Source organism: Pelophylax lessonae (genome assembly GCF_965119305.1).
Source record: "Pelophylax lessonae genome assembly, chromosome: 3".
Taxonomy (NCBI): domain Eukaryota; kingdom Metazoa; phylum Chordata; class Amphibia; order Anura; family Ranidae; genus Pelophylax; species Pelophylax lessonae.
Window position 1 is genome coordinate 594,434,261 of NC_138770.1, and position 15,544 is coordinate 594,449,804.

Here is a 15,544-nt window from a genome sequence, read left to right on the forward strand (position 1 = left end):
TGAAACACTCTCAGTTGGTGGTGCCAACAGAATCATGTAAGTATCCTTGCTTCCATTTCCAAATATTTCCCTTTAAAACAAAACACTGCCCAGAATGGGAGTTAGGCTCCGTTCACATGTAGGCGTTTTTGGGGAGTTTTTCTGCTCTAGGATCAGCTCTCAAAACGCCCAACAAGAAAAATCCTATTTATTTCAATGGCCCCTGTTCACATCTGAGCGTTTTGACGCTGTAAGCAAAACGCCCAACGCTCAAAAAAGTACATGAGCTTCTTTTTGGGCAGATTACAGGCGTTTTCCATTGGTTTCTATTCAATCTAAAAACGCCTGTAAAAACGACTGTAAGTCGTGGTAAAAATCGCTGTAAAAAACGCGCGAAAACGCTACGCTCAGGTGTGAATGTAGCCTTATACAACCGCAATTCCAAAATAATTTTGGATGCTTTGTAAATCTACATAAAAACAATGCAATGATTTGCAAATCTCATAATCTTATTTTAGCCACTTGAAATAAAACTAGAAATGTTTAGCCTCTTGCCTACTGGGCACTTTTACCTCCTTCCTGCCCATGTCAATTTTCAGTTTTCAGCACTCTCAGACATGGAATCACAGTTGTGCAGTAATGCAACACTGTCCCCAAATGAAATTAAAAAAAAAAAGATTTCGCACAAATAGAGACTTTTTTTCGTATTTTAATCACCACTGGGTTTTTAACTACCATCCATTCACAGGAGTTTCTTGTCAAGTCTTTTCAATAAACTGAGATATTTATCCCTTATTCTCTAGCCTAGTTTTCTTTGTCCTTGGGAGCGCTTACTATCCCATTGTTTTTTGTTTGTGGTGCTTTTCTCATTGGGACTGCGTATGGGACAGCTGCACCCCTGACGAGATATATGGCTATCCTCATCAACAGTTTTAATACTAATTTTATTGTTTTCATCAATCAGCTTTTTTGGTCTCCAGATCAGTTCTTTTGTGTGTTTTCTCATTGAGGGTGCAGCCTGGCTGTGTTTCTGTTTGATCGGATGACGCCAGGCGTTACTTACAGATGGAGTGAAGTAATTTCCAGGTGCTTTTTCCAAGCCTTTTTCTCAGTGCAGAGGGACTGGGAAACTAAGGCTTGTGCCTTTAATGGTGGTTCCTTCCAGCATCAGCTGTCAAAAGGCCACATGCAGTGAAGATGATACTGCATTTTGGAAGCTATAGTGCAGGCTGCAGCTCAGGCGAATTCAGGTGTCCTTGGCACCAGCGTCGGCACAGGTAAGCTGGAAGCTGATGCACCTACTTGCTTTTATCTGTATTTGTTCCTAGGTTTTCACCTAGCCTTAAATCTGTCACCTAGGGCCCTGGCTTTTAACAAAATAAAGAGAAAAATAGGATTATAAATATGCAGTATATATTTAAAATGCTAGACATCCTTTTAATTGTTTTAGGTCTCCTTGAATCCTACAGTGTTGTGGCATATATGTTTCTCTATCGTCTATTGACAGACGCAGCTCTTAAGCTTCTTAACCATTGGGTTATGCGCCATCTACAGGAGTAGTACTAGGTAGTGAAAAAAATTCACTGACAGGCCTACAGGGGCTGTCCCTTCCAGCATAAACCCCACACACACTCTGCAACAAACCAGTTCCTTGCTGCCTAGTGAAGGAGTAGGACCTAGGTTTCCTGCTGGGACTTCGGTCTCAGTTTTGTATTCTTTTGAGAATATTTTTGCTTGAGGTAATTGTAGCCGTATTAGTGCACTTGCGACAGAGACAATTATTCGAGAATATTTTTGTATTTTTTCTTTACTCACTATCACTAGCTAGTGTCAGGGGGATCCTCCTGGTGAACTATAAGCAACAGCCGGCTGAGGTTTTGCATTGGATAATATAGATCCTTACGGTTTCCCAGTCTGGCCGACAAGTGTGAGCAGGTTATAGTCCCTGTGGACGTGGACGAGCTTACGAGTAGATATATTGCCGGGATGCATCGACCTGGAACACCGTAAGTCGCAGTGTATCCCTCGGCTTGCAGCACCCCCACTCAGGGTGGGAGGTGGTCTGTCCGGAGCGGAGCCCACCCGTTCCATGGTATGGTGAGTAAACTGTGCCCCCCATGTCCCTAGCGGCCTCTGGGGGGGGGGGCCCAGTCCTGGGGATAGTAGGACCCCTGCCATCCTTGCTCCCATTCTGGGGGCGCTATATGTCGGTGGGGGGGGGGGATGTGCAATGTTGCCTTATCCTGTGGGGGTCTTTTTGGTAGATCCCTGGTGTGGCCTCCTGTCTGTCCTGACCACATGGCTGCGTTTCTCAGCCACCATCTTAAGTGTGGGCATCGGCTCCCTGTGTGAATGAGATGCAGCAGCCATTTTCCCTGGGCTTCCTATATTTTTAGATTGGCACCATTTTTGTGTAGTCTGGAGCAACACAGGCAGTTTGGCCTCTTGTGATTGATATAATTTCCTGTGAGACCCTTCCTGTGCTCAGCCATCCATACTTCAGATGCTGCTGGTTATTCTCTGAGGTGGTACAGTATTAAGGGGCTTTTTGGGCATTCCCTGTGCACTCTGCTACCTGCCATTAGCCTAAAGGGTTGCATTACGATCGGTCGGTGCGGACCGTGATCGCGATTTAAAGGAGCAGTGCATATTTTTACAGAAACATTGCAATGAAATCCCAAGCGGTTAATTCTCCATCTAACCCCCTCAGTACGCCTATGGGTGCATCCGGTTCACAATCCCTGATATCTCTTTCTGCAGCTTACAAAGGTAGACTTTGTAATGAAATGAGTCACCAGCAAAAAATGGCCTCTGCCTTCTCTATCGTCCTGATTCAAAGTCTGATATGGTTGCCTCGGACAACTACCCTGAGGGATCCCTGTCCTCACTGTCAGATGGCGAGGGGGATATGGCCTCCTCAGCTGCAGCGCAGGAATGCGCTATGGTGGAAGCACTCATTTTATAAGTAAGGGAAACTTAAAAATTGACTGATGAGCCCACACAGTCAGGAACATGGGTAGTTTTTGGCTCCCGCAAAGCCCAGAAATCGGGTCAGGTGTCAGGTGTTTCCTTGTCTTGAGGAAGATTTCCCGGTGTTTACGGACCCCGGTGGACAGACGGTGGAATCACTTTCCCGCCACTTGCATGTTTTGGCAGGGTCGGCACTAAAACGATATTTGTGTCTGTTCTGGTTTCACAGACAGTAACGGAATGGGTTAAGGTTCTTCGGGGTAACTTGACCACTGAGATGGTTCCCCCGACCTTGATTGAGCTCACAGACCAGATGGCCCAGGCCCTGGTATTCCTGTGCGACGCGGCCCCTCTGGTTGCCAGAGTGTCAGCGGTAGGGATTGCCATACGCTGCATGGGGTGGCTGAAGAGCTGGACGGCGGACCAGGCTTCGAAGGATGCCTTGAAAAATCTCCCTTTTCTGGGTAAATGTCTGTTTGGAGACTCCTTGGATGGATGAGTTGACTGGGTAAGAGTACTATTCTCCCCTCAATCGTCAAAAGGCAAGGTGCCCTTTGGTAGGCGGGGGCCCTCTTTCATGGCTCATAGGCAGTTTTTTTTAGTTCCTCAGGGGTACAAGAAAAAGGTATACCTTTCAGGGCCTCTGGAGGGAACAAAAAGTCTTGGTCGTGTAAGCCCAAGACTAGTCAGTCTGGTTCGGCGGACAAGTCCTCCTCTGCATGAAGGGGTGCCCTCACCCGTTTCTGGGATGGGGGGACGTCTGCGTTGCTTTCAGGGACCCTGGACATCGTTAATTCAGGACAGATGGGTCCACGAACTGATTCGTTCAGGGTACAAGATCGAATTTTGGTCTCATCCAGCAGACAGATTCTTTCCCTCAAATCTTCGTCTGTCTCCGTATCGCTTGCGGGATCTCCGGGAGGCAGTGCAGGACCTCTTCGCACAAGGAGTGATTGTGCTGGTTCCTCCGCAGGAACGATTTCGAGGTTTCTATTCAAACCTGTTCACAGTGCCCAGAAAAGAGGGCATGGTGCGTCCAATATTGGACCTCAAGTTTCTGAACCGCTTTGTGCGGGTGCAGAAGTTTCGGATGGAATCCATTCGATCGGTGGTACGTCTTAAATCAGGGGGATTTTCTAGCCTCCATCGACATCAAAGATGCCTACCTACACATCCCTATATACGAGGGACATCAGAGGTATCTCCGTTTTGCAGTGGCGGAGGAGCAATTCCAATTTGTGGCATTACCCTTTGGTCTCACCTCCGCTCCCAGAGTCTTCACCAAGGTTTTTGCCCCGGTGTTGGCGTTGCTGTGCAAATGAGGGATTGCGATCCTGGTATACCTGGGCGATCATCTGCTGAGAGCACACTCTCCACTAGCCTTGTTGGGCGACCTGGAATTCATGGTTCAGACCCTTCAGGAGTTCGGAGTGGACCATCAACTTCAAGAAGTCTGCACTGACCCCATCGGTGCGTCTGGATTACCTGGGACTGACTCTGGATTCCTCCTTGGGGAGGGTCTTTCTTCCGGGAGACAAACTTCAGAAGTTTGTAGGGAGAGCTCTGGTCACTGAGGGACCACGATCTCTCCTCTACGGACATGCATGAGAGCCTTGGGTCTGATGGTGTCGACTTTCAAGGTGGTCCCATTCGCTCAGTTTCATTCAAGGCCTCTGCAGAAAGCGATTCTTGTCAAGTGGAACAAGGATCCACTGTCCTTAGACAGTATATGTTTTGAGCCGCCTTCCGAGAGCAACGCTCTCTTTGTGGCTTCTGTCACCCGCCCGGAGTCAGGGCAAGTCCTTTTTACCGCTGTCGTGAATGGTGGTCACAACGGATACCAGCCTGTCGGCTGGGGTGGAGTGCTGGACAATCTCTGTGCCCAGGGACTCTGGTCGACAGAGGAGTCTTCCTTACCGATCAATGTTCTGGAAATCAGAGCGATCAGGCTTTGCCTTCTCCACTGGATGGCTCGGCTATGAGGTTCCCCAGTTCAGATCCAATCGGACAATGCCACGGCTGTGGCCTACATCAATCATGGGCCAAGAAACATGTTCCGGCTCTCTCTGCAGTTCACATTTGGGGAGTGGAGAATTGGCAGGCGGATTACCTGAGACATCAGGTTCTGGATCAATGGGAATGGTCCCTTCATCCGGAGGTGTTTTTAGTCTCCTGTGTGTCCGTTGGGGCACTCCGGAGGTTGACCTGTTTGCATCTTGTCTCAACAAGAAGGTGCAAAGGTTCGTGGCCAGGGCTCAGGACCCTCTGGCTGACACCGCAGACGCGTTGGTGGCTCAGTGGAGCCAGTATTGGCTGATTTATGCCTTTCCTCCGATACAGCTGTTGTCGAGGTTTCTCCACCTGCTGGCGGTGGAAAACGTTCCAGTGATTCTGGTGGCCCCAGACTGGCCTTGTTGTTCTTGGTACGCAGACCTGGTAAAGTTGGTCATCCAGCCTTCCTGGCGACTGTCTCTAAGTGAGGACCTGCTGTCCCAGGGGCCGGTCTTTCATCCTGCTTTATGGTCACTGGCTTTAACGGCATGGCTGAAAGCCAGGTGCCGAGAGACAGATGTCTCTCGGAGTCTGTGATTCCTACCCTGCTGAGGGCTAGAAAAGGAACTTCCAGGAAGATTTATCATCATACATCGAAATCGTACATTTTGTGGTGTGAATCGCAATCTTTGCACCCTCGCTTGTTTTTGGTTGCGAGGGTCTTGGCTTTCTTGCAGAAAGGAGTCAAGCAACGGCTGGCCTTGGGCACGATAAAGGGCCAGGTGTCTGCCTTTTGCGATATTTTTCCAACGTCCACTGGCTGTTAATACCTTAATTTGCACCTTTATTCAATGGGTGCGTCATCTGGCTCCTCCGAGAAGATCCCCATTGCCTCCGTGGATTCTGAATTTGGTTTTGTCTGTTCTTCAAAAGCCTCCTTTTGAGAATATTAGAGACATTTCTCTTTTTCGTTGTCTCAGAAGGTTGCCTTTTTGGTAGCTATTACTTTTGCTCGCAGAGTGTCTGAGCTGGCGGTGCTTTCCTGTCGTTCGCCCTATTTGGTTGTCCACAGAGATAAAGTGGTTCTCTGACCGAATCTGTCTTTTCTTTCTAAGGTGGTGTCTGATTTCCCTTTGAATGAAGACATTGTTTTGCCTTCACTCTGTCCTCAGCCGAAGCATCCCAAGGAAATTGCATTGCATTCTCCTGGATGTGGTTCGGGCGATCAGGGTTTACCTTACGGTCACTGAGTCCTTTCGGAAATCAGATTCTCTATTTGTCCTTACTGAGGGATCTCGAAAGGGTTTGGCTGCATCTGCTGCGACTATATCCAGATGAATTAGGCAGAGGGTCGTTCAGGCTTATTCATTAAAGGGTCAGGTTCCTCCTTTCCCTGTAAAAGCACATTCTACTAGGGCGCTGAGTGCCTCTTAGGCTTTTCGCTATCAGGCCTCTGTTAGCCAAGTATGTAAGGTGGCGACCTGGTCTTCCGTGCATACGTTTACAAAATTCTACAAGGTAGATATATTGGCATCTTCGGTTGCATCCTTTTGGCCACAAGGTTTTGCAGGCTACTGTTTTAAAGAGACTTGTTTTCTCTTTCAGGGGTAATTTTTTTTCTTTTTTGGGTAAGCTCCTGTTGTTCCTGGTTGACCTTGTTACCCAGTTGGCTATGTTTTAGCCTTTTTGGAAATACGTTCCTTGTTGTTTGTTTTTTTTTTGGTTGCCTTCTTTCCACCCCTCATGCCTACACTGCTTTGAGACACCCCAGGGGTTAAGAAGCCTAAGAACTGCGTCTGTCAATGGACGATAGCGAAAACTGGATTTTTGTAACTTACAATAAAATCCTTTTCTCTGAAGTCCATTGACAGACGCAGCACCCGTCCCTCTGTTTGGGGATGGTTTGTGTTGTCTTTTTTTTTTTTTTTAAAACGATATCTTTATTGAATTTTCAAAACACAGAAAAACAGAGAAAACATTACAAACTGAACAGAAAAAAAACCCTCAGTCACAAATGACCAAGCAGGTACAACACTTGGTGCCCGTGCTCCTGGGTCACCCCCCCCATCCATAGATTGAGAATGATAAACCGCAATAATGGATACAAAAGAAAAGAATGTGAGCAACAGGAGGCATTGTATACAGCGTGACCATCATGATCAGTCAGAGGAAAGCCTTAATTGTAAACAAAAGGCCGGTAGGGATAAATTATTCTTGTACACTCTGAGGAGTCAGGGTAAGGGGACTAGATATCCAGCTGCCCCAAAGTTTGTCAAATAAGTGAGGACGACCCCTCAGTTCAAATGTGAGTTTATACAGAGGAAGGCAGCTGTTGATCAATTGGAGCTAAGTTGTTTCTTCTTTAACTGCTTGCAACAAAACTAGCTTGTGGCATAGTGTGTGTGGGGGTTATGCTGGAAAGGACAGTCCCTGTAGGTGTGTCAGTTAATTATTTTCACTACCTAGTACTACTCCTGTAGATGGCGCATAACTCAATGGTTAAGAAGCAGAAGAGCTGCGTCTGTCAATGGACTTGAGAAAAGGATTTTACAGTAAGTTCCTAAAAAAATCAATTTTTTTTGCAGTCATAGGAGTTCTTAATGCTGTCTGAATTGCATTTGTACAATGGATCAGTGTTTTCTCAACCTTTTCTTAGTCAAGGCACCCATTAAAAATGATGGTCTCGAGGCCCCCATTCTAAAATGTAAAAGCTATTCGAATAGTTTTACATAATGCAGCAACATCCACAAGTCCAACTAGGACACCCAAAGTTAGAGATGATTTATTCTTCCAAAGCAAATGCACTTTTGGAAACTGGTTCTGACTAGTATTCTAATGTTTCTCTTCTCCCTCAGTTTTTCTCCATCACCTAGCTAATGTGCCCTAACACTGATGGAGAGGGGCAGAGAATTGTTAAACAAGGATGCTATGCAGGCGACTGACATCCACCTTATGAACTGATGATGGCATTGGTCGTTAGGACACCGGCAGCTAGAAGGTTGTAATGATGCACTATGAATACCTGTGACTTTGTGTATCTAAAAAGGTCTTCATCCACCCACCGGCTTGTATAAAATTTTTGGGCCTTTTGCCAAGGCACCCCTGGGTTCCAGGGCACCCTGGTTGAAAATGGCTGCTATGGATTACAGCATCTCTCTGATGTGATATTTACAAATAAATGCATTGCCATGCTATTTCATAGACCCATAATATTAACACCTTTTTATTATACAGATTTATTGAAAGTTATTGCAGCAATGGAGACTGCTCTTTAGTATATCTCGGTTTTATATGCTCATTTTGTCTTGCGCAATGAAAGGGAGTCCTTCCCTGACTTTCATAGTAAAAGTCTGTTTTAGATTTGTTTGCATATTACAACACTATATATTTCTTTTCCAGGAATCCCTCTAAATTATGGTTATCTGGGTGCTCTTTCTTAAGACAGACATGATAAATCTGGGGTAACACCATGGAAAAGGCAGTAAATTCATCAGAAACCTCACCTTCTAAAACCTCTCAGGTTTCAAGCAGGAAAGAGACTGAATCAACCAAAGACGCAGACTCCAGTAAAACGCAAAAAGGAAAAAGGGTTGGCTTTGTATTGGTGCATGCAGGTAAGGTAGAACAGATATTAACATTTCCTAGTATCACCTGTTCCTGCATATTTCAAACAATGCCGTAAAGGTGTTGTGCTTTTTAGTTTATGTTGTTTTTTGGGGGGGGGGAGTAGAGGAGGATGAAAAAGCCTCAGTTATTTCAGTTATTTTGTTTTTGTCCATGCTGGGGGAGAGTGAAAATGATGGGAAATCCTTCATTTTAAAGTTGTTACCATAGATGGGGAGGAAATCTTCCAATGTATTCACCTTTTCTGGAAACAAGGAATAGGGGAATTCCCCCTCACTTTGTGAGATTTCCTCTCTTCCTCTTTGCGTAGCTGGCAGTGGAATTGAAGAAAAAAAATCTCTGCAGTGGGGCACATGCAGCAAAAAATCAACTGACAGGGATATTAACCTTCTCTACTCTCTGTAAAGGTGAAAATGATAATTTTTGGTATACACTTTTAAGGTAAGATGTGCAGTTTTAGACATTATTTTTGCTTTTGCAGAATCTAGTTTAAGCCCCAGGAATACCCCGGTCACGCCCATGGTGGCATTGAAATCATGCTACTTCAAGTGAAAATTTCAAAATAGCATTCCAGTGCTACTTCATGTGCAACTCGGCAGACACCTGTGCGACTTCATGCAGAGGTCCAGGCAAGTCGCACCTGAACTTGCAAAAAATAGCGCAGGAACTACTTTTAAAAATCAGTGTGACTACGACAGTCACACCAATTTGACTGCTTCCAATGCGGAAGTCACACCGTTGTGACCAGAGCCTAAAGACCTATTTATACATAAATTGAACCTGAGGAGTGTTTTGTGCTGGTGATCCAAGTTATACAATTCTAACTTGTTTCTCTTTCGTTCATTGATGAATACGGCTCCTTATCTTCATGACCTTTGGGTTATACTGCCCCCTACAGGGGTAGGACACTAGGAATGAAAAAGCTTGACTATGCCTATGGGGCAGTCCCAAGGGGTATACACCCACTCTCAGCTATATGCACTCAGTTTTTTTTTTTTGCTTAGTTAGGAGTAAGGACCTAGTTCCTTGCTTGGATCTCTGGTTCTGGCAGTTTTTTTTTCTTTTGAAAGGAATTTTTTCATATCTTTTTTAGTAGATTCTCACAGGAACAAAATATCAACTGCCGGACTGGGCGGCGGACTGGATAATCTAGATCAAGAAGGTCCCCCCAGTCTGGCCAGCGAGCGTGCGCAAGCCTCAGCTCCACGCTAGGTGGGCGCAACATAGCCCCACTGGACGGGGGCTGGCCTGCGAAATAAACATCCCGCGAGGGCGCTTACAACCTGGCCTCAGCCTGAGTCGCAGTGTTCCTTCTGGCCGACAGCCCCCCTATAGCGATAGAGTGATGGTCTGTCAGCAGTGCCCACCATGTTCCTGGTATGGTAAGTAGCTGTCCCCTCTCTAACCCTGGAAGTTTTTGGAGTGGACATGGGCCCCTCACTGGGATGGTCGGACCCCGGGTTCCCCTCCTTCCCATGCAGCGTTTGACAACCTTCTCAGTGGTCCTCTGTGGACTTGGTACCCCCCATCTGCCCACACCCCCCTCCCCTCCCATAGGGTGGCTATATCTTTTAGGTCAGTCTGGGGTGTCGAGCTGGTGATGGGGATGGAGGGGGGGGGAGCGCGCCGCCTGCCAGACGAGTGACCTTTGGGAGGGGGCTGTACCTGATGGGGGCTCCTGTCAGAACCCCCCTTCCTGCTAGAATCGTGTTTGGTGCTCCTGGGGTCCCCCCTGGGCCCCCGGGAGCCGCGTGGCGCCGCCAACTGCTTGTAGCCTTTTATGCTGTAGATCTGCGGCCATGTTTGTGTTGCCTCGGTGGCCATTTTTTTGTGGTTTTCGCATTGAAAATGGCAGCGGCCATGTTTTTGAAGCTATATGATTTCGGCGGTGGGAGCCCCACCTCATCCCCTAGTGCTGACTCCTGGATCTTTTTCTTCCTGATCGCCACATGTTGTGCAGTTTGCCTGGTGCTGTAAGTGTCTGATCGGTGGTGGTGAGTCTTTCTATGGGGTTTTCTCTCTCTCTCTCTGCTATAGCAGTGGTAGTGCTGTTGTGTCGCCAGCGCAGTGGGGGTGTCCCTAGCAGTGTTCTACACTTTTTTTTGTGTGGGCCCCCCTCTTCTCTAATGGCGTCCCTGGAGCACATTTCCCCACCTGACCTCCTCCCAGAGGCTGCCGGGCCCTCCGGGTCCCAACAATCCCTGAATGCACTGACGGCGGTCCTGGAGTCATTAGTGTCCAAGGTGGATTTGGTTCTGGGAAAACAGGCTAGCAAAAAGTGCCCCCCCCGCCTTCACCTGTTTCATTGGCGTCATAAGATCCTGAATCTGATTAGGCCGCCGCGGATGCGAGTTACCCTTCTGGGTCTGCGTCCACACACCCTGCCTGCTTGGATAGTGAGGATGATTCCTCTGCTCCTCTAGCCACACATAAAAAGGCACTGGTGGATGTGCTGATGGTGTCAGTGCATAAAACTCTCTAAAGATTGAGAATGTGGCTGATGCTGCGTCGGAGGCGCTGGCCCATTTGGCACCCACAGGCCCTCCAAGGCGACAAGGATGGTCCCCTTTCCCGCTTACTTTGTTAATATTGTCACTAAACAGTGGGGTTGTCCATAACGCACAGTCCCTAAGCTTTTTGTGATGCGGTATCCTTATGAGGATTCCCTGCTAAAAAAGTGGACGGTCCCACTTGTAGTGGACTTGCCGGTTTTCAGGTTAAATAAAGCCACCTAAATTGCGGTTGAGGAGTCCCCGGCCCTTAAAGATCCGGCTGATAGGAGATCGGAGGCTCTGACTTGCCATATGTTCACTGTGGATGGTTTGGCACTTATGCCGGTATTTACTATTGCCCTGGTGTCACAAACTCTGACCGGGTGGGCTAAACTTTTACGGCGGGACCTGGAGGGGGAACCGTTTCCCCCTGCCTTTGCGGAGCTGGTGGATCAATTGGTCCAGGGGCTACAGTTTCTCTGTGATGCCTCTTTAAAAGCAGCTTCCTTCATTTCCAGACTGTCTGTATCAGCAGTGGTCCTTCAGCGTATTATCTGGCTGAAATGCTGGTCTGCGGATCAGACTTCTAAAAAGGCCTTATCTGATCTCCCATTTGTGACAGTTTAGATGTTTGGAGCTTCCTTGGATGACATCATTAAGGGCCTCACAGGGGGGAAGAGTACTCTTCTTCCGCAGGCTTCCAAGAGCAGGGAGCCCCATCGTAGATGGGGGACAATTCTTCTCGGCTCATAAGAGGCCTTTTCGTCCCTCAGGTTCTCAAGACAAAATCTAAGCCCTTCGGAGCCTCCACCGGAGGTTCCAGGAGGACCTGGTCTGGCACGTCACGAGCGGGCTCTTCCAGACCTGCGGAAAAGGCTTCCCCTGGGGTGGGTGGACATTATCACTGGTTTCTGGATCCGTGGACCTCCCTGGTAAAGGACAGGTGGGTCCACAAAGTAATTTGGTCCGGCTACAAGATTGAGTTTTGGTCTTATCCTCCTGAAAGGTTCTTCCCTTCAAACCTGCCCTTGTCCCCAGATCACTTACGGGGTTTCCTTGGGGCTGTGCAAGACTTGTTTCTTCAAGGTGTGATTGTCCCGGTTCAGACTTTGGACCGTTTTCAGGGGTTTACTCTCAAACCTGTTTACCGTTTCCAGGAAGGAAGGCAAGGTACATCCAATTCCTGGACCTCAAGGCGCTAAACTACTTTGTGCGGGTACAGAAGTTCCGAATGGAGTCTATTTGCAGGGTAGTGGAGTCCCTACATCAGGGGGATTTTCTCGCATCTAATGACCTCAAGGACGCCTACCTTCACATTCCTATATGTGGTGGTCACCAGCGCTTTCTCCACTGCCGTGGGCGAGGAGCATTATGAGTTTGTGGCATTACCCTTTGGTCTTGCCTCCGCTCTTCAGGTCTTCGTGAAAGTGTTGGCCCCGGTACTAGCATTGTTGAGTCATTGGGAGATCGCTGTACTGGGGTACCTGGACGGTCTTCTTCTGCGAGCGGAGTCTCCGACTGCTCTGATGGACAACCTGACGATTGCTCTGCGAACTCTGAGGGAATTTGGTTGGATTCGAAACCTTCAGAAGTTCTGTCCATAAGACTGGACTGTCTGGGTCTGACTTTGGACTCGGGCCTCTGCCAGAGTGTTTCATCCTCTGGAAAAACTCCAGAAATTACTGGACAACAAAAGCTTGATTGCCTCCTGCAGACAGTCATCCCTCCGGGCTTGCATGCGGGTGCTGGACCTGATGGTGTCTACCTTCGAGGCGGTTCCATTTACACAGTTCAACACGAGATCACTGCAAAGAGAGATCCTGGTGAAATGGGACAAGAATCCTTAGTCTCCAGACAATCTGATCCTGTTGAGCCGGGGTACCAGCGGGTCCTTGATCTGGTGGCTTCGTTCTCCGGCACTTCAACAGAAATCCTTTCTCCCCCTGTACTGGAATGGTTGTCACCACGGATGCCAGCTTGTCCGGGTGGGGAGATGTCCTCGGCACAGATTGTGCTCAGGGTGTTTTGACTCTTCCAGAGTCCAGACTGCCGATCAATGTACTGGAACTTAGAGAGATCAGACTTTGTCTGGATCATTGGACAATTCGTCTTCAGGGGTATCCGGTACGCAATAAATCAGACAATGCCACTGGCGTGGCCTATGTCAATCACCAAGGGGGCACAAGAAGTGCCCTGGTGGCTCGGGAAGTAGACGGTATTCTAAGGTGGGCAGAATGATTCGTTCCAGCCTTCTCTGCTGTACACATTCCAGGGGTGGAAAATTGTCAAGCGGATTATCTTAGTCGACAGGCGTTGTACCAGGGAGAATGGTCGCTCCATCCAGAGGTGTTTCCTCAGTTGTCTGTGGCGGGGTACTCCCGAGGTGGACCTGACGGCCTCTCATTTTCAACAGGAAGGTACAGAGGTTTGTGGCACGGTCTTGGGATCCTCTAGCCGACAACTTATCGTCTGATTTACGCCCCCCCCCCAAAACTTCTGGAAAGACTCCTGCGCAGGATCGAGGTAGAAGGGATTCCGGTCATTCTATTGGCTCCAGACTGGCCTCGCCAGTCTCGGTACGCCGATCTGGTATGGCTGGTCGCCGATGCTTCTTGGAGACTTCCTCTCAGGGAAGATTTTCTGTCCCAAGGGTCAGTCTTCTATCCTGCTTTACAGTCGCTGGCTTTAATGGCTTGGCTGTTGAAAACCAGGTGCTGAAGGATAGAGATTTATCTGAATCAGTGATTCCAACGCTGGTAAAGACTAGAAAATCTACCTCTAGGAACGATCTACCTTTGTATTTGGAAGACATACATTGCGTGTTGTGAGTCTCTTTGGGTTCACCCTCCCTCCAATGGGGGGTTGAGCAGCGCCTGGCCTTGAGTACCATCAAGGGCCAGGTTTTGGCCTTCGCTGTTTTCTTTCAATGTCCATTGGCCACACATTCCTTGGTGCGTACCTTTATCCAGGAAGTTCGACACTTGGCTCCTCCATTGGAGTTTGCATTGCCGCCATGGGACCTCAATTTGGTGCTGTCAGTTCTTCAGAAGCCTCCCTTCTAAAGTCTCCAGGAGGTTCCCCTGCTTACATTGTCCCAGAAGGTGGCTTTTTTGGTGGCTATTATTTCTGCACGCAGGATGTCTGAGCTGTCTGAGAGATAAGGTGGTTCTTCGTCCCTGTCCGTTGTTCCTTCCAGAGGTTGTCTCTAATTTTCATTTGAATGAAGACATTGTGTTGCCTTCCTTATGTCCCAGGCTTAAACATCCTAAGGAAATTGCCTGGAAGTGGTGTGGGCAATCTGTGTATATGGCAGCTATGGAGTCTTTTCGGAAGTCAAAAGGGTTGGTTGCTTCTGTTGCGACCATTTCTAGATGGATCAGACAGACAGTGATTCATGCCTATTCAATTAGGGGTTAAGTTCCTCCTTTCCCTGTTTAGGTGCACTCTACTCGGGTGCTTAATGTATCCTTGGCCTTGCATCATCAGGCGTCTGTGATGCAGGTTTGCAAGGCGGCCACCTGGTCATCTGTGCACACTTTCACAAAGTTTTTGAAGGTGTGTTGGCATCTGTGGATGCTTCTTTTGATCGCAAGGTTTTGAAGGCTGCTGTTTAGAGGACCTGGTCCTCTTAGAGGGTGTATTGTGTTTTTTTGTTTTTTTTTATTTGTTTTTTTCAGGTGAGCTCCAGTTGTTTATGGTTGAGCTCCATGTTACCTGGTTGGCTACGGTTTAGCCTTGGGAATTTTTTTATTCTTGTTGTTCCCACCCCTCAAGTTTAACACTGCTTTGGGACGGCACAATGGTCAAGAAGATAAGGAGCTGTGCCTGTCAATGATCAAAAGAGAAAATGGGATTTTTGGCTTTCCGTAAAATCCATTTCGCTGATGTTTTATTGACACACATCATCCACCCCTCTGTGGAGTTGGCTTTCTTCTGACACTGCTTGTAACAAAACTGAGTGCCTATACCGGAGAGAGTGGGAGTATACCCCCTGGCACTGCCCTATAGTCGTAGTCAAGCTTTTTCCTGCCTAGTGTCCTACTCCTGTAGGGGGCAGTATAACCCAATGGTCAAGCAGATAAAGAGCTGTGCCCGTCAATGAACATCAGAGAAATGGATTTTACAGTGTCAAAAATTTTTTTTTTTTTTTTTAATGAAATGCATTTCAAAATATTCTTCATGCTGCAGTTTCCAGCAAATGCAGCTTTCATATGGGTGAAAAAAAAACAAATGTGGAAAAAGCACTGCTAAAAATTGGGTTTTATTTTTTTTTAAATCATTTTCCAGGATAGCTACTTGAGAGATGATTGGCTCTGCCTTCAACAGAAAACAAAAAGCAGAAAGAGATTAAGAAGGCCCTCCCTCCCCCTCATCCTCAGTTGTATTGTTTCCGAACCTCTAGGAGTACACTTTGGCATGTTTGCTTTGTTTCCCTTGGCTCTGATAATTGTGGTTTTGGGCCTCTCTCAGGTGATTGAGGTGAGGTC

General features: G+C 47.6%; 1 protein-coding gene across 2 annotated transcripts in view; it reads left to right on the forward strand.

Annotated features, from left to right (window-relative positions):
* The window catches only part of TASP1 (taspase 1), a 499,277-nt gene that overhangs the window by 47,253 nt on the left and 436,480 nt on the right, over positions 1–15,544 (forward strand). For both annotated transcript variants that reach the window (XM_082249835.1, XM_082249834.1), the window contains exon 2: positions 8,341–8,555. In XM_082249835.1, the coding sequence (XP_082105961.1) occupies positions 8,411–8,555 (145 nt within the window). In that variant the 5' untranslated portion in view covers positions 8,341–8,410. The remainder of the gene's footprint in view (positions 1–8,340; positions 8,556–15,544) is intronic.